We start from the raw sequence: 21,092 nt of genomic DNA, 5'->3' as shown, positions 1-21,092 counted from the left end.
AACGGCAGCACTGACATGGAAACCCCATTGCAGCTGCAGAACGATTTCTTTCTAGAGCAGCAGTTCAAGCACTGTAAGTACCAGCACTACTGCGGGCGGGAGGATCGGATCGGCAAGCAGCACGACCAAAGCTGCACCTGCAATAGCTGCACCTGTGATGCGAGAAAAAGCCTCATCTTTCGCGGGACGTCGCCGACCACTGTGGGAACTTTAAGGACACCTTCAGAAACGTCTTCGAGGCAAGGTTGCCAGTACAGCGTCTGTGAGTTCACACCCTCTAGTCATGGTAGTTCATCCAGGCATCATCATCCTCACCATCAGCAGCAGCATTGCCGAGATCGGCAGCGGGGCAGCCTGGGCAGCAGCCACAAAGACAGTAACTCCTACAATGAAATAGCCATGAGCAGCTGCAGATACAACGGCGGCGTAATGCGGCCGCTGAGCAACTTGAGCTCGTCCCGCAGAAACATACACGAGTTCGATTCCGAGTCACAGCCTTTGCAGCCCATCTCAGCCGCAGATGCGTCGGACACTTTAGTATCCAAGCCGGAGAATAATTCCACCACACTGATGCCTTACGCATCGGGAGACGGAGCGGGAGGCTGCGGCCACAGCGGCGGCAAATCGGGGAAAAAGAAGAACCAGAACATTGGGGAAAAGCTCGGGCAGAGGAGGGCCTTGTTTGAGAAAAGAAAGCGGCTCAGCGACTATGCTTTAATCTTTGGGATGTTTGGGATCGTTGTTATGGTTATAGAGACTGAACTCTCATGGGGAGCTTATGGAAAGGTACGTATTTACAGAAAGCCCACGCCGTTCACAGTTCATTTAGTTGCATGTGACTGACAGGGCAGGTCATTCAAAAAACTTGTGCTCAAGGTGTTGTAGAATATCAGTCACTTTAAATAAGTAGGCTCACTGCAAAGTGTCCCACATGCAGGCCAAAAGGCCCACTGCTGTCCAACCACCCAATAGTGCAAAAATATATGTCAGAATTTGTTGCAAATAACTAGGGTTGGTTCACCAGAATGTGATGTAATGTCATGATGTTTGTTGTTTTGCAATAGTGTTGTTGCTCTTTTCCAGGAGTCCCTCTATTCTTTAGCTCTAAAATGCCTGATAAGCCTTTCTACAATCATTCTCCTGGGGCTGATTATCATACACCATGCAAGAGAGATCCAGGTAATGTTGGAACACTTTTCTTATTCTTTAACTGTTGGTGTTGAAGGGTCAGCAGCAGTCTGCTTTAACAGTGGCTGTCTCATCGCATTTTGCTCAATTTAACATTCAATTAACGCCTTTACAACTTTATAGGATGCCACAAATTGGTGTATTACTCATTACTGAACATGTTTAGCAGAATATTTGTATTTTCAGATTAGAAAAGATCAATTGTATTGACTTAAATCTACCAAATCAAATAACTTATTGTGAAAGTAACTGAAGTATTACGTTTGAGTTTCTATGCAGTGTGGGACAGTGTAATTACTCAATGAAGTCATATTTACTCTTCATCATATATTCTTCATTCCCCAGCAAAAATGTATAATGTTTGTTCCATGACTGCAGTCTTTAAACGACAGAACATGTATTCAGTCCTGTGATTGCATTAATGACAGACTGTATACTGATCATCATCTTTTGAAGCCACATTGAAAGTTCATTCCACATTTTGATAAGATTTACGGACTCCTCACATCAGGGCTCAGTGGATGAGTGTAGATCGTAAGCCTCTCCTGAGATGTTCCAACACGTTGAGCGTTTTATGACCTTGCCTCGGATTGTTACATTACTCACAGTTCTCCCTTCTCTTCAGCACTTGTGTCTTTGTTGTACAGCCACAAAATGAATGTTTTTTTTATTCATTAAATCAGCTTAAAAGAGAAGACTTCACTTGAAAAGAAGCATAACTCAAAGCATTTTCTCAAATCTTAAATGACATGTTTAATCTTAATGAATGAAATATTGCAATGTTTTGTTTTTTTAATGCCTTGAGCTGATCCAGCTGTTTTCATCTGCTCTTATTCAAGATGTATATGTTTTAGTAGAACCAAAACACATTATTTGGAGTAAACACGAGGTTGCTTTTGCATTCATAGTGTTGGCTACAGTATATTCATCAGCCTTGTTGGTATATTTAGTGTTTACAAGTCCCCGGGGAGTGTCAGTCATTGAAATAGCCCAACAGTAAAATGTTTCGCCCCCTTCAGATGCCTCATTGTAAACCTTTCTTTATGAGGGATGATAGAAATGCACAGACATCATTATCATATTTCAATGCATAACAAAAGTGTTTTCATTTCCCTGGCGGACAGTTGTTGCTCTTTATAAATTAGAAAGCATGTAAGTTAACATGAGTATCATGTTCATTCTTCCACACCTTTTACTTAATCCTGTGTAAATTATTCAATTCCTAAACGGATCTTTTTAACCTCTTGATTGTCTCGATGTTAAATTATATATTGATTTAGTTGTGATCTTTCAAACGGGACTTTTTCATCACAGCAGGTTTCCATTAGAGTGAGTTGCATAAGCAACTGCTGTGCATGTATTTTGACTGTTGTGATGCAGCAGCACATCTGGATTGGTAAATATGCTGACGATGGCAGTTTTTAAAAGATTGAAGCCTCGGTTTTGCACATTCAAAATGGCTGTGAAGCAATATTCTTTCTTTCACTACAGGCAATTTTCTTAATTTTAGCTCAAAACAAGCTTTTCTTCCCATTGTGTTAATTGTCAGTAGCAGCACATTTAGCCCACACGAAGGCTGTTTCAAACTTCTTTGGTCCAGACTTCTCTGACAGTCGCGTCGATATCTAAAACATTTTGCACCGATAGATAACCTTCTCTCTTCCCGATAAAGATGTTTCCCGTCTTGCTGACCTAGAACACTTTATTAAAGCAATTGTTTGCCCCAGGGTGGATTACTGCAATGCACTTTTCATCACATAGCCCCTCTCCACAATGATTTACATACAATTTATTCAAATGTAAAAGCCTGAACACCTAATTCATCAAGTCCCTTTTGGAACAAACCATCAGCCAGTTCCTGGAACTTGACTCTGTCTTTTATTTGAAACCAGTTCCTAGTGTTTGCTTTAACTTCCACCACAGCAGCTGCTCCTTTGCTACCTTGCCTGAGGGGATTTTGTGCCCATTGTTGCTTGTATGCCTATTTCATTACTTGGCATACACAAACACACATTTATTAAAAATCTGTCTGGCTAATGACACAGACACACACACACAGTTGCTCTGGATGGGTGTGTTTGCCCTGGATTTTCTCTGCGCTTTTTCATTTGCATCTGATAAAAACGAATTGTTTCACCCTCTCTTTCTTACTTCATTTTCAAACGCTGACTCAAGTCACCTTTACTTTTGTTGCTTTTGTTTATTTACCCTCGATGAGCAGAATGTGTTTTGGGATATTAGTAGAGTGCTATTTCTAAAGTGCACTTTTCCATGAAATAAATGTTGCTCCTGCAGTGAAGTAGATTAAACATGCACATCCGTGTGTACGCGCAGGTGCCTGTCAGATGTAGTTAGAAGCGTAAGTCAGGATGATGAAATATTTCCTCACCACTTCTAACCCCTTAAAAGTCATTCGCTCGTCAGACTCAGTAAAGACTGTGCCCTCTCATTTTTATCGGGTACAAAAACAAGAAGTTTTTCCTCCTCAGAGTGACTGAAAACTCAAAAGGTCAGGTCAGGCGGTGTAGATGTTTGACTCCAACTGTCATTTGAATTGTTTCTGGATAAATCTGCTGCGCTGCAACGGCAGTGATGGTGACCTACTGAGCCAAGTGTGTCAACAGAGAGAAACAGTGTGTCCATGTCCAGCTAAATGTCCTTAGACTTGTACCCCCATCTACAGTTCGGATACGTAGCATTGATGTTTAATCCTCTTTTCAACACATTGATGTTGTTCAGCTGTATCGTGTACTTCTCCTTCAGATGTTATCAGCCTGATTCAACCCCAATGATGTCTTTTGTTAACCGCTGGCGATCCGCCGGAGGACTTGTAAGACTTTTTAGTTGAGTTCATGACTGCTTCATGACTTTGATTTGTCTTTGTCAAAGTCTGATATGCGCTACGAGCCGCGAGTATATTCCTGCTCTCGCTGCTAAGATGGTTGATGAGTTCACCTAATTCCCAAACAGACAGAAACTGACATTTTGAAAGTTTTCTCTTCTTCTCTCATCAAAGGCTCGCTTGCCGAGAGGCATTTGTGTCGAGGCCATTGCTGTGTTGCTGTACCTTGCGATGACAGTTCTGCTGAGTTTTCTTAAACGAATGCAAGATGCTTTTGCGTCTGTTCTGTCTTTGATGTGTATTTTTGTTGCGATAAAAGTCAGCGCTGATGTTTCACAATTGCACAGTATTGCATTTTACAATCTGCAGAAAAGATAAAACAGCAAAACTCTGCCAGTGAAGTCAAACTCGGCCATGCTTGTAAGACTGCCCCTGGGTGGTGTGTCTGTGTCAGAGATATGGTCTAACAGCAGGAGACGCTTTGCATGTCTCACAGTGAAATCTGTCCTCGACCTGAGACTCCAGACTGGAGTCAGATAACCACCACTGGGCTGGTGACCTCAATGTTTTCACTGACCGTACCGGCTTTCAAGGGCAGAGACGCTCAGCCTCCCAATGAGTTGAGAATCCTGAAAATGATTTGTTGATGGCGTTTCAATTTTGTTCTGCAGTTGACTGCATGTAACATGTAGATGTTTTTAGGTTATCAATGCGTTTGGCTCCAGCAGCTATAAGAAAGAAAGATGTATACGAGCTTTTACTTTGGCTCAGAGTGGCTTTACTTTGCTTGAAGAGAAGAACGTGAATGCAAATGTGAGACTTCATTTCAGAAACAAAAGCAAACTGAATCAGCAACAGCTTCGGATTTACTCAGCAAAGTGGCCTTTTAGTGGCTCACTTTGATATCATAAATAAAGCATTGCATTAATGTCTAATCGGGCAGAAACTCGCAACCTAATTCACTAATGAGATTGAGCGATTTCATCCTCAGTGACAAGATATATGTTCCCATCTCTACATTACACAGATTAAATATTGAGCCGGACTCCATTAGTTATATTGAGCGTCGTGAAACCAGTAACCAACCCAGCTTAGCATCGCAGGTGAACTCCTCTGAGACTACGCCGTGTAGACGCAGGACAGCGGCAGGCGGAGAATGATCCCAGGACATATTCAGCTGTATTGTCTCTCGACCCGACATGAATGAAACTTCCCCATGATGAGCGAGGGGCCTGCACTCTGAGTGATTAGACTGTATTTGGTATCCATCAGAAAACAAGCTGAGAGTTTATTGTCACTGTGAGGATGCCATTTTTGGAAAAGAGATGGTATTCTGGCCAGGGTTACGGTTAGAAGGTTTAGATAACAAACATACATTGTTTCCAAATTCCTTGATGAAGGTATCTGGCTGTAGATAGCTTTGATTTGCCCAGGTTGAGATTCATTCTTCTCTCTCTCAGTTTGGTGTGAGGGACATTGTTTCTGGAAAGAAATGTTGCATTCGATTTTTCTTTCAGCCATGATAGTCGGGCTGTCGTTAGGTCAGTCCTCCACTTTGGTCCAGATGGACATTTCCATGAAACTTTGTGCAGATATTGTGATTCTCCAGAGGGTGAAGCCTATCGACTTTGGTGACCCCCTGACTTTTACTGTAGGGTCCTGATGAGGTTGACATTTATGGTTTTGAGTAAAATGTTGAAACTATTGGATGGATTGCAATGCCCTTTGGTACAGACATTCATGTCTCAAATCAGGATGAAGTATAATAAACTTCGGTGATCCCTTCAGTTTTAATCTGATGCCATTGTCAACACAACATTTTAATTTGTCCAATACTTACGATACAAATACAAAACAAATGGCATCCCCATCAGGCTCTGCTGTAGTTCATTTTTTTGTGCTAACTAGCAAATGTTAGCATGCTTACACACTAAACTAGGATGTTGAACATGGTAAACGTTATACCTGCCACACACCAGTGGTGGCCTAAAGGTGAGAGAAGCGTGCATGTGACCGGAGGGTTGTCGGTCCAACCTCCCAGTCCGGTGGGGAAAGTGAAGAACAGACATGCCGCTCCCTTATAACCACCACTGAGGTTCCCTTGAGCAAGGCCCTTAACTGTAAACTGACTCACCGGATGTAGACTGTGAGTACAAGCCAGCCGCCTATTTCAGCCGGCATCCTCCTCCCCTCATGTCCTCTGTTTAACGCTACCCAACGTGATTGTGATTGGTTTGAAATAAATATAAACGAGCCAGAGCATTTCTTTTCATAGCCGATTGAAAACGTGTGGACCCAGACCTTTCTGTAGCGCTGACACAGCGCTTTTGGAGATGGGTCTGGCTATGCGAGACTCTCTTAACCCCAACTGCTCAGTGGAGCTGCTTCGTGGCCAGCAGACTGGTTGTACTGGACATCTTCCAGGTGAGACTGTGTAACTGTTTGAATGTGATCAGGGCGTTCCTGAGAAAGAGAGCATTGCTTTCAGTGAAACTGAGATAGTGAACTGGAAAAACCATCAGCATGTTCGCTCTTTCCTTGTGAGCATGTTAGCATATTGATGAAGAGCTATTCCAAAATATGGGCAAATTCTGAGACCATTCCCCTTTTGAAGAACAATCTTTTCTTCTCTATTTTCCCCCTCCTTGTTGTATTCTCGGTACACGTGATTGCTTGATTTATATTGTATGTACAGAAAATATTTTCAAAAACAGAGAACTACTTGACCAACACAAATTAGATTCATTTGGACTCTTTGTGCCTCTAACAGTGTTGGGGTTGTGATGCTTTAAAACGCATGTGCCATCGTGCTGATTGCCAGACTGCAGTCTTCTTTGCTTTCATTATTTAAAGACACGTCTTGACTGTAATTAAGTGAGTTCACATTTAAAATCCATTTACTTGCTGTGTTTAAATTATTTGTCAGCGTCCTGTAACTAATTTAGTGTCCTGTTTCATCAACTGTCTGGTTTTAGACTCTCACAGTCTTCCTCCGTATTTTGACATGATTTAAAACACCCATAGTTTCCTCCACCTCTCTGTCATAACTGTTGGTTCTGCTGCTTGCATGGAATATCTGATGCTCTGAGGTAAAGGGCCCTTGAGTATTGTATTTCAGGTCACTCATTACCATAATTGCTTTTACCCACCCAGTAGGCTTTCCTGATGCAACCTGCGTGTAAATGTTTCATTGCGTTGTTTTGAGGTAACACACTTTGTAACTGCCTTTGACAGGGTCGGGTTTGTTGTTTAAAATGTAAAATAAAACGCTGCTTGTGCTGTGTGCAAACAATAGATGTGGCTTCTTTCAGAGCTCTGACTCTGTAAGTAAGACACCGCAGCAGAGTGGCGTCACAGCTTGTGTTTCCATGTCTACATTACACTCACTTGGAAAGCGAACAAGACGAGCTGCGGTTAGAGTTACACACTTCTCGGACAGATGTCAGTTTGTTAAAAGAGCTTGGTGTTGCTCATTTGATATGAACAACTGCCACTGAAAATTTAATTTGTCTGTTTTCTGTGTTTGGGGGAAACTTTGATTGTCGCCTTTGAATAACGATAAATGAGCAGCAGAGGCTTTGTGGGTCAGTTGTACCGTTTGTTCGGGGACTTGTATTAGCTGCAGCTTGTTCTCTTTTTCGTTGTAATGTGCCGGCTTGTTGACAGTTGATATTTCTTGCACAGTGCCTGTTGGACATATAATTGGATCCGAAGCTGTAATAACGTGCTGTGTTTGCTGCTGTGGGTTCAGTGAAGGTTTTTGTGTTCAAGCAAAGCAGGCGGCTGAGCTGCAGCGTCAGAGCGCCTTTGAAGCTGTCAAGCTGGAGTATGTGGAGCGTTCATGTATGTCTGTGAGAAAAGTGTCAGTGTTATGTGCCTTTTATGTGCTTTCTTTGTCCTTGAACATGTTGTATAGCGCCTTTTATTTCAATGTGAAAAATATGACTTTGTCAGCACTTCAATTATACGTTACATATCACTGATAAATGTACAATCTAGGTGTGTGTGTGTGTGTGTGTGTGTGTGTGTGTGTGTGTGTGTGTGTGTGTGTGTGTGTGTGTGTGTGTCCATATCTACTGTGTTTGAAAACCGACATGTTGATGCCACTAGAAACTAGGGGCCCTGACACAGAGGCATGATTGTTGTCCTCTGCATGTGGCAAAACGTACCATGAAGTGTCTGACAAAATGTAATCATGTGCAGTTTTTCTTTTCTCCCCTTTAGAGAGGCTCCTGCTCTCATGGCAAAAACAGCCGCCAGGAAACCTCGCTTGTATTTGCTGACGGCAGCATTTTGTGAAATATTTATTGCCAGTCGTGACGGCCTGTACACAAGCAGAGGACCTTGAGGTGATTGAGTAGAAAGAGCAGGAATATCAGTGAATCAGGGAATATCAGTACGTCGTGTCAAAAAGAGGAATTATTGGAGGAATGTAGGGGGAGCTAATACAATCTGATTGCATTTTATCTGCAACCCAAACCTGCAAATACTTGAGAGAGTGTATCTACGTCTGTAAGCATGACCGGGGATGGCTGTGAGTGAGCTGGCGATGGCGGTCATATGGGCTCAGCCGTTGGTTCAGGGTGAATACACCGAGCAGTGAATATTCTGGCCGAAGATAACTGTAGATTGGATTTAAAGCATTGAGGAGGAGGGAGGGGAGGAGCAAGAGGAGGGAGCAGCAGCAGCAGAGGTGACCAAGTGAGGAAGCGATGACGGAGGACAGGGTGGAGAAGAGTGATGAGGGCTGTTGAAATCCACCCACACTGAACTCCCCAGTGGAACAGCCTACCTTCTGGTCGGGGTGGCCAGGCGATCAGAAGCTAACGCTAATGTGGAAGCGGCAGATGTTCTCATCAGTATAACGCTTTCAAGTTGAGAATGCAAGCTGTTAATGTAACGCTTATTCTTAAAATCCTTTTATAGTCAAAGGAGTCTGAAAGCAGAAAGAGAAACCGCATCATTTTTGGACTATTTGGCCTATCTTACTGTAAATCACATATTGCATTCATTCTTTCCATTTGCTGTCGAGTTTTAGATGCCTGAGCCCAATGTGAGGTCTTCAAATGTCCCATATACCCAAAGATATTTACTTTACAGCGAAAGAAAAACTGCAAATCGTCTCTTTTGAGAAGCTGGGACCAAAGGATATTTGGCATGTTTTCACTATTTTTGCTTGAAAAATTAGAATTGACTAATTGTGCTCTAACTTTCTACCCTTCAGACAGACGTTGCATTCCATCCATTTCACATTCATTTGGAAATCATCCTTGAAAATGCTTGAACCTTGAGATAGGTTAACGCAGGGGTTTTGTATTAAAGATAAATGAATAGAGTCAAATGGCTAGCCGTGAAAACATATAAAACACCATGTTTTTCTTTGTATTGTGTACTTATATTCAGAAAATCTAAGGCATGATATTTCAGTGTTGCAACCTTCATCACATATCTCAGTGCCTATCTGAATGCCATTTTTGCCCTTGAAAGAGTAGCGTCATCCCTTTATCATATCACTTATTTATTATTTTCTTTCTTCCTCCAATTAAAGCACATTGAATTTTATACAAAATAATGTTTTGTATGTCATTTGTCTTAAATAGGCAACAACATGGGGAAAGAAACTGCAATGGTCTTCAGAAAAAGTGACAAAAGAATATGATTTAATGACTCAAGGCTATTTGTGACTTATTGTTTAATGAGGTTTAATGATTTCCTGTAGCTTCTCCTGTACCCTCCATTGGCCTCACTGTGCCCTTTCCTTGCAGTTATTCATGGTGGACAACGCGGCTGATGACTGGAGGATAGCCATGACATATGAGCGCATATTCTTCATCTGCCTGGAGATCCTGGTGTGCGCCATCCACCCCATCCCAGGGAACTACACCTTTACCTGGACAGCACGCCTGGCCTACTCTTACGTGCCATCCAAGACGGATGCAGATGTGGACATCATCCTGTCCATCCCCATGTTCCTGCGGCTGTACCTCATCGCTCGTGTCATGCTGCTGCACAGCAAGCTCTTCACGGACGCCTCGTCACGCAGCATCGGTGCGCTCAACAAGATTAACTTTAACACACGATTTGTGATGAAGACCCTCATGACCATCTGTCCCGGCACCGTGCTGCTGGTCTTCACCATCTCGCTGTGGATCATCGCAGCGTGGACTGTGAGAGCTTGCGAGAGGTGCCCGGATTCGTTTCTCACGCTATGCAGCACTGCTCAGCTTGAAACATAGATAAGACGTAAAAAATTGAAAACATACACACACTTCATAGCTCACTCGGGGTCTGAACTTGAAGATTAGATGATTTACAAGAAAAGTAAAGCTCTGCAGTATTCAGACACATTTGTTTTCATATGTACAGCACTACATTGATTTGTTTTGGAATTTTTTTAAATGAGAAAACGTCATAAGGTGAAGCTGGACTGCATCGGGTGCATGAAGGTCAGTCAACCTATTGCATTTATCATTTAATACAGGTACCATGACGACCAGGACATAACCAGCAACTTTCTAGGAGCCATGTGGTTGATCTCAATCACATTTCTTACCATTGGATATGGGGATATGGTTCCGAACACATACTGTGGGAAAGGAGTCTGCCTCCTGACTGGCATTATGGTGAGAAAGGCAGACTGAGTGCTCCAGTGTAGTTTTTCTTCTTTTTGCCAGTCAATATTTTCTGATATTGACAGAAAGCCTTGATATTTTTTCTGAAAATAACTAACATGCTGCTACTGTTTCATGACTGGAAATAAATTGTAAGTTACATTTCTGTGCTTGTTGTTTCTTGTTGTGTCACAGGGCGCTGGCTGCACTGCCTTGGTGGTGGCTGTGGTGGCAAAGAAACTGGAGTTAACCAAAGCTGAAAAACATGTCCACAATTTTATGATGGACACCCAGCTAACAAAAAGAGTAAGTGAAAGCTCCCAAATTCGGTTATTTTTTTACATCAAAGGTATTTCCCCTTTCTGCATTCTTGACTCAAGTGCTACCTTTTTTTTTTTTTTTTTGCACGTCAGGTGAAAAACACAGCTGCGAATGTTCTCAGGGAGACGTGGCTCATCTATAAGAACACCAAACTGGTGAGGAAGATGGACCACGCCAGAGTCAGGAAGCACCAGAGGAAATTTCTCCAAGCCATTCACCAGTAGGTACCCCGCTGACCCCTGACCTCGCCACTCATGTCCGTCTAATGCCTTTTATCCCGCAGTGTGTTCACTTGGTTTACCGATGCAACGCCAACCTGAGATCTGACTTGTTTGACACCTGTAGCAAAAATATGTGCTTGTATTGTTGAAGAATCTTGTCCTTGTTTCACCTGACTTGACTAACTTTAAATTTGCAGATGTGATAATGAGTTGGCCTGTTGATTCTGCAGCATAAAGAGTGGCAAAATATGCGAGAAAACTACATTTATGTAAATAGTATTCACTGATACACGAGAGGCTCTTTTAAGCCATTTCTATCAGAATAATTGTGAACTGGCATTTTCCTCTGAATGACATTTGGGGAAACTTCCCAGAAGCTTGTTGGTATATTATGTAAATAGTCGGTTCTCAGTTTTACATAATTATTCCAGAAACTAATTTTACCTTGAAATATTCTGAAGTTACAGAATTGCCAGCAGAATGACGTTGATCTCTCGCTCACCTTTTGCTGTCAGATTGACTCTCGTGTTTGTTTCGCTGTAAATCAGATGTCGGGCTTCTGTGGGTTTCTGCTTTTCTTACCTGTCAGCTAGTCTTTTAGTGGGTCCCCGAGGACCCCCGAACTGCTATCTCAGTATTGATTTTAGCCTCACCTCGCTCTTGGTTTTTCTTCAACCTACAGTGCTTAGAAGCACATCCAGGTTGTGGCTTCTTGCAATTACTGCTTTATTAGAATAAGTCACGAGATGAGCAGGGATTTTGTTAAAATGTAGCGTTATGCTCAAGTCAAATGTCCCCTGTTTGTATGTTTGTTTGCTTTCTGTGGTTTTATGTACATATATGAGTTTTTGTGGTGTGCAACTTTGATTTGCTCATTAATCTTACATTTATGTTTCAAAGACATCAGGGTTTTTAATTACAAAGGCATAGAGGTAGAGAAATACACAAACTCTCTGTTGCTGCTGCTGCTGCTGCAACCCACATCCAGATTTTTGTGTCATGGTTGCTTTGTCGAGTCATTATGTCCTTGCTGTGTTATTCATCCAATTTGCAGCGGTGATGACAGCGTCTCATGTCCACCTCCTGTTCTCTAGCACAGCCTAATAATGGAAATCCCTCTGAGCTAAAGCTAAATCTATAGAGAACCAGATTCAGTGGGAAAAAAGTCACGTCCAGCACTGTGTGCAAGGACAACTACTCAGCATGGTGTCAACATCCTACCGTCACACCTTTATCCTCTATCTGTTTACTTCATGAGGTAGTGTGTTCACAGGCCTTATCTTTGAGAGTTTAAAGGATCGCTTGTATATAGGACAGGAAGCGGCCTGACAGACCGCTCAAGTGGAGAGTTGGAAAGGTCCTACAGCCATCATTGACCCGTGTTGAGGCGATAGCAAACATCAAATCAGATATCATTGTTCCCGTTCCCTCTGGTCAAAGCTGTGAAAGACTTTCTCAGAAGTCTTCAATCACTGTAAAGGATGTGTGGTGTAAACAGTTGTGGCCATAGACGCTTGGAGGCACTGTCTGCGTTGGTGAAATGTTTACAGGAAAGTTTGTTTTGATTGACTTTATTGCTGATAACCAGGACTTGTGTGGAAAAAAAGGGATTCGACTAGGAGAGCAAGCAAAGCTGCAGCTAGCGTAAACAGTCCAAACACTGATAACCGATAACCCTTCCAGGTTGCAGGAATAAATAAGTCAAGAAAGAATTGTTGCTGCTGTTCAGAGGTGAGGTGACAGCGTAGAGATGAGGGTTTCCAGCAGCAAGATTTGAGCAAACTGATTTTGCCGTCTGAATATGTTTATCTGATGTTGTAATAATTCATTTGTCTACTTCATGTTTCCTTTTTTTCCTGTTTGTGTCGACACAATGCAATAGAGCTCGAAAGTAAGTCTTCGCCTCACATGTAGATACAGACCTGTTGTGTGCATGCTAAAGAGAGCTTGTCCTTGAACCCAACAATGTGACTAAAAAATTACACTCCTTCATTTGATAAGTGAAATTCATGCCATGAAAAAATGTGGTAGTTTGCAATGATTGAATGGTTTCACATGACACAATCATAATGTTGCCAGATTATTTCATTGAAACTGCTACAAAGCTTTTTATTAGATGTCTGTTCAACTGAATAGCATGACAATTTGATAAAATACACATTAGTCTCACATTTTTCCTTCAATCTTCAGCATTTTGCAAACAAACAGCTTTAAATAACCAGCAAAAACACCTTTTCAAGTCTTGTTAGTTAGTAGACCCATGCTGCACTTTCTAAACGCACCCACAGATGAATATTAAGTGAATTTCAATTATCGGTGATGGAGGGTGTTTTTCTTTCCATTTCTGCATGGATGTGATGAGAATTTGATCTTTAATCAGAAAGCCACTGATTAAACTCCAATCAACTGTGCTTTCACGTACCGAAGGATGACGACTCGAGCTCCACAGGAGACAGACCTGCAGAAACACAAGTATATGATTTACCGTAGCCCTCAAGTCATGTTAAACAACGCAGCAGTCACGCTCATGCAGATCAGGGCTCAGGGTCATCTTTCGGCGTGTGGAACCATTGTTTACGCCTGTTGCTACTTTTGCAGCCACATTTTCCCCCTTTTCTCTGTTGGATGACACAGTAGCAAAGACGCTGAAATGGTGTTTATCATGGCTGGTAAACAGCATAATAACACAGACATACGGCTGTCATGCATTTCTGCACTAAGAAGAAATAGCAGAGTAAGCTGTAGACACATTTTTATCACCCCCGAGTTTATTTGGATGTTGCGGGCTATCACACTACAGGCATGATGTTGCACGCATGCAACCAAATGTCTTACTGGATGTAATGTTTTAGGCCATTACAGCTGTGCAGTCAGACCATCCCTTTTGGGAGCTGTCTCTTTCCATCTACAAGGTTGAAGTGGGAATCGTAGCAAGAGGCAGGGCAGTGAGTGCCGGTTAGCTCAGAGAGGAGAGGATTGGAGACACGGGAACTTGACCCGAGAGGAAGGTCAGGGTAAAGTCTCCGAGCAATCCCGTTTGAGCCCGAGTGGCTGCGACTGTGACCGACGGCATGAAGCCGTCAGCGGGGACAGGAGAAAGAATGACGAGCTGCAGAATGGTCTCCCTCTCCATTGCACTGAAGAGAAAGTAGCATTTCGTTCCACAATGAGGTGAAGGGAGGTCATGACAAAGAAAGCAAGTTGAGAGGGTAAAAAATATGGCGCAGCACTAACTGAGATTGCCTTAACTGATTTAGTGGGGTATTAAAAAGCTTAGCGTAGCCGTTTTCCGTTGATGAATAGCAAGCAGTTTGAGAGTGGTCATTGAAAAGGAGAAATGCCCGTGAGGAGTGATTGACTGAGGGAAGGAGACACATAGAATATAAAAGACAGGGCACGTGAGCTTCCTTGTCCTGACCTCAAGCTGCCCTGTGCTTTGACCCCATCTCAAAGCGGTCATCCAACTGTGAAATGTGTAATTTTTTAGGTCTTACATCAACTGCAAAGTCATTTAACATGAAATACCTATTAACGTCCATCATTGTAGATGCCCCCGTTTTTCTTTCATTTGAATACCAAATGAATAATAAAAGTGCAATCGTTTTCTATTCTGTTCTTGTCTTTTGAGTCTGCTTTGAATGAAGCATTTCAGTCCTCGGTTGTCAGGACACCGTCCCTTGCCAGTAGTTTCCTTTAGTGACTCCCGTGGCACCCTCTGTTGGTCTAACCTGCCATCTTCACTCCACATCAGGAAACAGAGAAATGATCCGGCATTGCATGAGAATGGGTGCATCTCAGCTAATTAGCAGACTACCCCCCCCCCCCCCCCCCCCCCCAGGGCCCCTTAAATCCCTTCTCGATATTCATGACTGTTTGCCTTCGATTCACACACAACCTTGTAATCACCTCAAACTGCATTCATGTCTCAGTCAGTTAAAGGTGGTTTTTATTCATTTTTTTCTATCCGGAACGTTTGCAGACTTGCCAACAAGATGCTATTCTGTTTATTGTGCCAAGTTTAATTTAGCATGCGTCGGCGATTCTGGAAAAAGATACCTCTTGAATATCTTGACACCACGTATGGTTGATACTCCACAATACTGCATAGTTGCTGTTTATGAGCCCCCTGAGACGATGAGCAGAACAGGCTTTAGAAGCCGAATTAAACAGGAGATGTGAATTATTTAAGCATGTTGTATGAAGGAGGCAAGTTCATTTTTGCAGACTTTACAAGTAAGATTTTGGGCCATAAGTTTACTGTCCCTGGAAAAAAATGATGACTTGATTAAAACAAGTCATGTTTAATTTTCTAGTCGTGATTCAAGATGAACAGGATTCCTTTAAGTGGCAAATTGTGAAGGCATACTTTTTCTCAATTCTGATGCAACGATTATTTTTTTGTTTGTATTGGAAGTCGCAAAAGGAAAACGGTCCGCATATGTGCAGATTGCTGCTTTCAAAAGATGAAACTTTAGTCTCTATGTTCACATAAAACAATGTTTGATATATGTGGCTTTTTGAGTGACTAAATCATTCATATACTCAAACAGAGAAAAGTTGGTTGAACCAAAAGGAGAACTTGTAGCCGTTTGTGGTGTTTTATAATCTGACACATCAAGAAGCTAAAGGACGTGCGTGGCATGAGTCCGCCTCGTTCCTTTGTTATGGTTGATGTGTTGGTTGTGTTGGTTGGTTGCTGGTATCATTCTCCTCAGTGGCAGCTCTCCCACCCGCTGTGGGCTCTTCTCCACGTGCATGCAACTCAACCAAACAGACTGACCCCTGCATTCTCTACACACACCCTGTGCATGTCCTAGGAGTGTTCTCCGTGTCTATGCCTTTGTGTGTGCACCAATTTAATGACAAAATTCTGATAGCGTTAACTTATTGGGTTCTGAATGGTCTTGTGTTCAGATTGAGAAGTGTTAAAATGGAGCAACGCAAGCTGAATGACCAAGCAAACTCACTAGTGGACCTTGCTAAGGTAAGCTAGACTTACAGTCTACTGCTGCATTGTACATTAGGACACACAGCTACCCTGATACGTTTCTTTCCTTTGTGTGATTGAATTCAATGCATGCTATAGTTCACTCGCTGAATTAGCTGTGTTTTCTGATATGATCAAAGTCTACAGGTGTCAAATAAACAGACAGGCTGTTCACAGGGTGGTTAAAGATACATCTGTGTGATGCTTCTGGTTGTCTGCACTCACCTGAGATTCTGATTTGGGTTTGAAATAATAACTTCATTTTATTTCACAGCGTTAATTGCTATCCCCAGGACACTTTCTCTGCGAAATTACTGAACGAGAGGGACAAGACCCCTTTGTGTCTGTGGCGTTTTGCATTCTCTGATGTTTACCTCCAGATGCACGAAACAGAAGCTGACAAACCTCAGGGAAAGACCAGGCAGCTCGCCAGCCTGACACAGCAGAATCAGTAACCTGGGAAGGGAGACACACTGTGATCTGATGATTCAGCCAGAATTAAAGGCAGAGAGGATAGAAAGGCAGAGAGCTTTGACATTCAAACGTACAGCACAGTCAAACTGGATTCAGGCCCGTGTGTCATGAAAGGTATTAGCCTAGTTAATATTGCCAAAGCACTTGTGCTGTAAAAACAGCAGCGAGAGTCGGGATGTGACATTGTGACATGGTGGCTGAAAGCCAGTGCCACTCAGCTGGATCTGTAATCGTTGCTGTAAGAGTCTGTTGCGATAAGAGGGCAGAGTAGCTTCAGTCTCCTCGTGCTCTCAGTGGAAAAAACGAAATAGAGCTGAACATATCATTGGCAGCTGCATCGCCACTTCAGTGCAATGTGAAATCCTGAACTCATTATCTCTTCTATCTAATATAGGAAGTGGCTTTTCATTTTATGTGACTCAAGTGGTGCACTGTTTGGGTGAATGACTTTGTCTTTCGGGCTGAATTAAATGTCCTCATTGTCCTCAAATTATTAAATTGCTTACTCAAGCTGTTTGAAACAATCTCTGCCACTTTCCTCTCTCTCTCTGTCTCTCATTCCTTTGTCCAGAAATGGGTTGATGGTGTCAATTTTGTGGTTTCACTATGCAGTTAAAGTGGATCCATAATAATGGCATATATTCTTGTGCCATCAGTTTCAGCCTCTATTGATTATATTTGTTCCCTAATGGTTTACTGGGCCTCTTTTCTTGGTCGATAGCATTTCACAACATCACTTTTTAATTAGTTCTTGTTACACTTCATGATTTACAGATGAGGCCCAGACTTGGGTCAGATCAGCTCCACATGCAATCAACGTCTTAATCAAAGGAATGATTACATGTGGAAAAGATAATACATCAGAATATTTCAGTGTTTGGTTAGGATTACACCCCCCTCAAATCAGAAGAGGACAAGGTAAGTGATAGATGGCAACGCCTCCAGGCTGCCAGGGATTGTTAGTCCTCTGCTGAATAATACCTCAGTAACCGCCCTCCAGCAGCATCACCCCCAAACCACATCTGAAATGTGACATGGATTTATTTAGTGTGCTGTTGACTATTCTTGAAAACTGATCCTTGGAAATTAAAAAGCAGCAGCTAAAGGTACATTTAGAGGTCCGTGAGCCAATGGTTGATGGATCATAAGAGCAGGAAAGCATCACGCAAACTCCGCAAACACCTTTCCTGTCTCCTCAAGGTCTCAGGCTAATGTAATCATGGTCTGCATGGAAACATGAACTCTTGTAAACTGGTCATATAAAATCTACCCGTCTCAGCCAGCTTTTAAGGGAAAGTTGTAACATAACATGACGTTCGGCTGACCTTTTTTAATGTGGAATTTACTCTCCTCTCGCTGGGATTATTGCAGCCAATAAAATGGACAACTCTGTGATAGCATCAAAATAAAAGCACTTAACTTGTAGAATTGGATTTGTCAGTTTGACTTGATTTTCATGCCAATATTTCCATAACCATTCCATTTGGCATTTCATGTTAGATGCTGAGATTGTAGGATAGGTTCACATTTCTTTCAACTTTGCCGTAAAACAATACAAAATGCACCGTCCTTGTTCTGCGCAAAAATGCATTATGAGGCTTCAGCAATCTGAGTCAGTCACATCAAGCAGGTGTCTTCCAAAGTTACTCTGTTCTCAGTACAAAATTCCCTCTTTGTTCCTCGCTTTCCACCGTAGCTCAGTAAGAAAATACTGTCCATTGAAGCACTAAAAAGGAAACTAAAAAGACCGTAACTTTAGAGGATACCCCCTTGACTTGTCGACTTCAAACTGTTGAAGCGTCGACCGAACTTCAAAATGACTGTTGAATCAAGGAAGTCAATGAACGCTTTCAATGTACATATGAGCAGGTGAATATTGTATTTCCAGACAAACTGTAAAAACCGTGAATCTATCCTTTAATTGTTTTTATGTAAGACAAGAACAGTTGTTTCATTCATGTTTTTTTAATTTAAAGTCTGAACTGAATGTGTTGAAAGTGAATCTCTCAATATGAAGCTCACAGTCTTCCACTTGATCTCTTTTTCAGAATGAACTCTTGCAACTGTATAGTTATTGACGTATTAAAGAAGCCTGTGTTTCTTTTCTATATATTATCCTGCTTGTTAATAATGGATACATATAGTATTTCTAGGTTGTCCATCACAACAACAAAAAACACCAATTTGGAAAAGGATCATGTTAAGTGTGTTCCCTCTCCCCTCTTCCAGACTCAGAACATCATGTATGACATGATATCGGACTTAAATGAGAGAGGAGAGGACATGGAGAAGAGGATTGCCCTGCTGGAGACAAAGCTGGAGACTCTACTGAGTAACTTGCAGGCTCTGCCGGGACTCATCAGCCAGGTCATCAGTCAGCAGCACAGGGACTTCCTGGAGGTGCAGCTCCAGCCTCATGACAAACACAGCCCCGAGCGCTCACAGTCAGTGTCCCGACGAAGGTCGTCTTCCACAGCACCGCCCACCTCCTCCGAGAGCAGCTAGAGTCCAAGGGGAATGCCTCCACTGAGGACTTTTGCCATCATATGGCCAAGTTGCATTTATCGTAAAGCCTTATGGTTTCAATGAGTATTATCCAAATTCTGATGACAGAATCCAAGATACTGGGGACAATGCATTTTAATGGATAACTTCATGCTGTTGTTTGTTTTTTATTACCTCAAAAGATGATGTTATCCTTGCTCTGGTGACATGACCACAAATAATGGCTCTTCCCTCAGTAGGCGGCCTATCGATGGGGGTACGATATGAACTCTACTCCATCTCTATGCAGAGATAGCCAGTTTTAGGTGGCAAGGTTACCATGTGTGAAACTATTGCACTAAAATAGTGCTTCTCACAGACTTTGTGCTTCCGCTGGCTTGATTCAGTTGCCGTTTTCCTCAATGCAAACTGAGAAACCACTGAGAAATCAGGAAGCATGACAGTGATTTTGGGGAAAAGTGCTGTGTTTGATGGACTGGAGTGAGCTGAGAGCAGACAGCCGATGAAAATCGCTCCTGCACACTGTCACTCAGAGATAACTTAAGAAAGCTTGAAATGAGGGGGGGGGGGGGGAAGCATATATCTTTTAGGTTAGAAACAGCATCAACTATAGCGGTTTTCTTTTGCAGAGTGCCCCTGTAGAATGACTATTTTTGGGGCGACATTGCAAACAATTTAATCCTCTAGTCAAAATGAATGCATCAAAATCTGTACTTGCACTTACTTTTTAATCAATGCACTTCAATGCTGACTGATGTATGATATAAAGATGCGTTGCTCATTAAAAAGAAGAACATTTGAGATGTTCGGGCATGGGTTTATTATTGTCAATTCTCAAGTTGTGGCTCGTGTTGAATCAAGTCAAAGCCCTTTTTCGTTTTCCACAAAGAAGACATTAACTTAGACCTGTAGCGGTCTACAGAAATGTATTGAGTGATCACAAACTCAGTAATTATCCAATTACCCCTTGTCTTGCTGTCTCACCTCCTGTCCTTTCTTCCTGTGCTATTTATGCTTGCTGACACCCCAGCAAAGCAACAACAGATGCTGAACAACAACTCGCTGAAACCGTATCTACCTTTTAAAAAGAAAATGCCTATTTTTATATATTTTGATGAGGACAAGCACACCTCGTACAACTAAACAAACACTCATGTATGAAGTGGCAGATTCAGCATATCTAGCACAAGGTTTAATATGTCTTGGACTGGAGTTAAGATACATAAAGTTGTTTATTAGGTTCTTTCCTGAATTTGATTATAGACTATTTAGAAATGGCATTATTCTTTAGATTGCATTTATTTTTTACAGCAAAGGCTTTGGATGACAATGTTGGCTGAGCTGGAAGAGCAATGTTCAAGAGCTGGTGGATCTCCCTACAGTGGGTGGCATTTATTAGGTTTGGAAGTTTCAACATTAATGAAATTTAGATACTTAGATTTGATTGAAATATCGTCATTGGCCTTTCATACAGTATATCTGCGTATATCAACTGTGTGAAACGCCCTGATGTGGCCAATACACCCTCTCGACAATAATATTCACAGTATGAGCATAGTTGGTAACAGAGCATGGGTCATAGGAGATCATCAAATCAGCAGCCCTGATCTTGTTCAACCAGCACAGCCACTAACCAATAAGTCAGTCAGATGGTCAACAGAATGACAGATGTTCAGTCCACAAACTTCAGCAACATAGAAACCAATAAGAGATTATACTGTATGCGACTTAAACAATAAACAATTAAACATAAAAAATGTACAATTTGACTGGACTGCATCCTTTTTTATTGTGTGACAATTTGTATTAAATTGTTTTAAGTCATGTGTGTGTTTGTGTCGACAAATAATTGTATAAGTTGTGGTCAAAATCACTTTCATATTTTATTTTTATTTTATTTGGTGTGACAACCTTTCTTGATTTCTCACTGATCAGTAAGTGGA

The 21,092-nt window shown here is 42.0% G+C and overlaps 1 protein-coding gene across 2 annotated transcripts; it reads left to right on the top strand.

The window, feature by feature from the left end:
- kcnn2 (potassium calcium-activated channel subfamily N member 2) lies at positions 1 to 19,149 on the top strand (the record flags this gene model as incomplete). Of its 2 annotated transcripts, none has more annotated exons than XM_079289730.1 (8): positions 1 to 786; positions 1,084 to 1,179; positions 9,796 to 10,214; positions 10,512 to 10,653; positions 10,837 to 10,947; positions 11,055 to 11,182; positions 16,098 to 16,167; positions 18,874 to 19,149. In XM_079289730.1, the coding sequence occupies 8 exons, from the start codon at positions 16 to 18 to the stop codon at positions 19,147 to 19,149; spliced, it is 2,013 nt and encodes a 670-aa protein (XP_079145856.1). The 2 variants fall into 2 exon arrangements, with proteins under 2 accessions (XP_079145856.1, XP_079145855.1); XM_079289729.1 differs by having other exon boundaries at positions 400 to 786; positions 1,087 to 1,179.
- Positions 19,150 to 21,092: the final 1,943 nt, after the last annotated feature.

The sequence above is a fragment of the Melanostigma gelatinosum genome (assembly GCF_949748355.1).
Source record: "Melanostigma gelatinosum genome assembly, chromosome: 18".
NCBI classification, from domain to species: domain Eukaryota; kingdom Metazoa; phylum Chordata; class Actinopteri; order Perciformes; family Zoarcidae; genus Melanostigma; species Melanostigma gelatinosum.
Note: the sequence above shows the minus strand (reverse complement) of the source record. Positions and strands in the feature narration are given on the sequence as shown.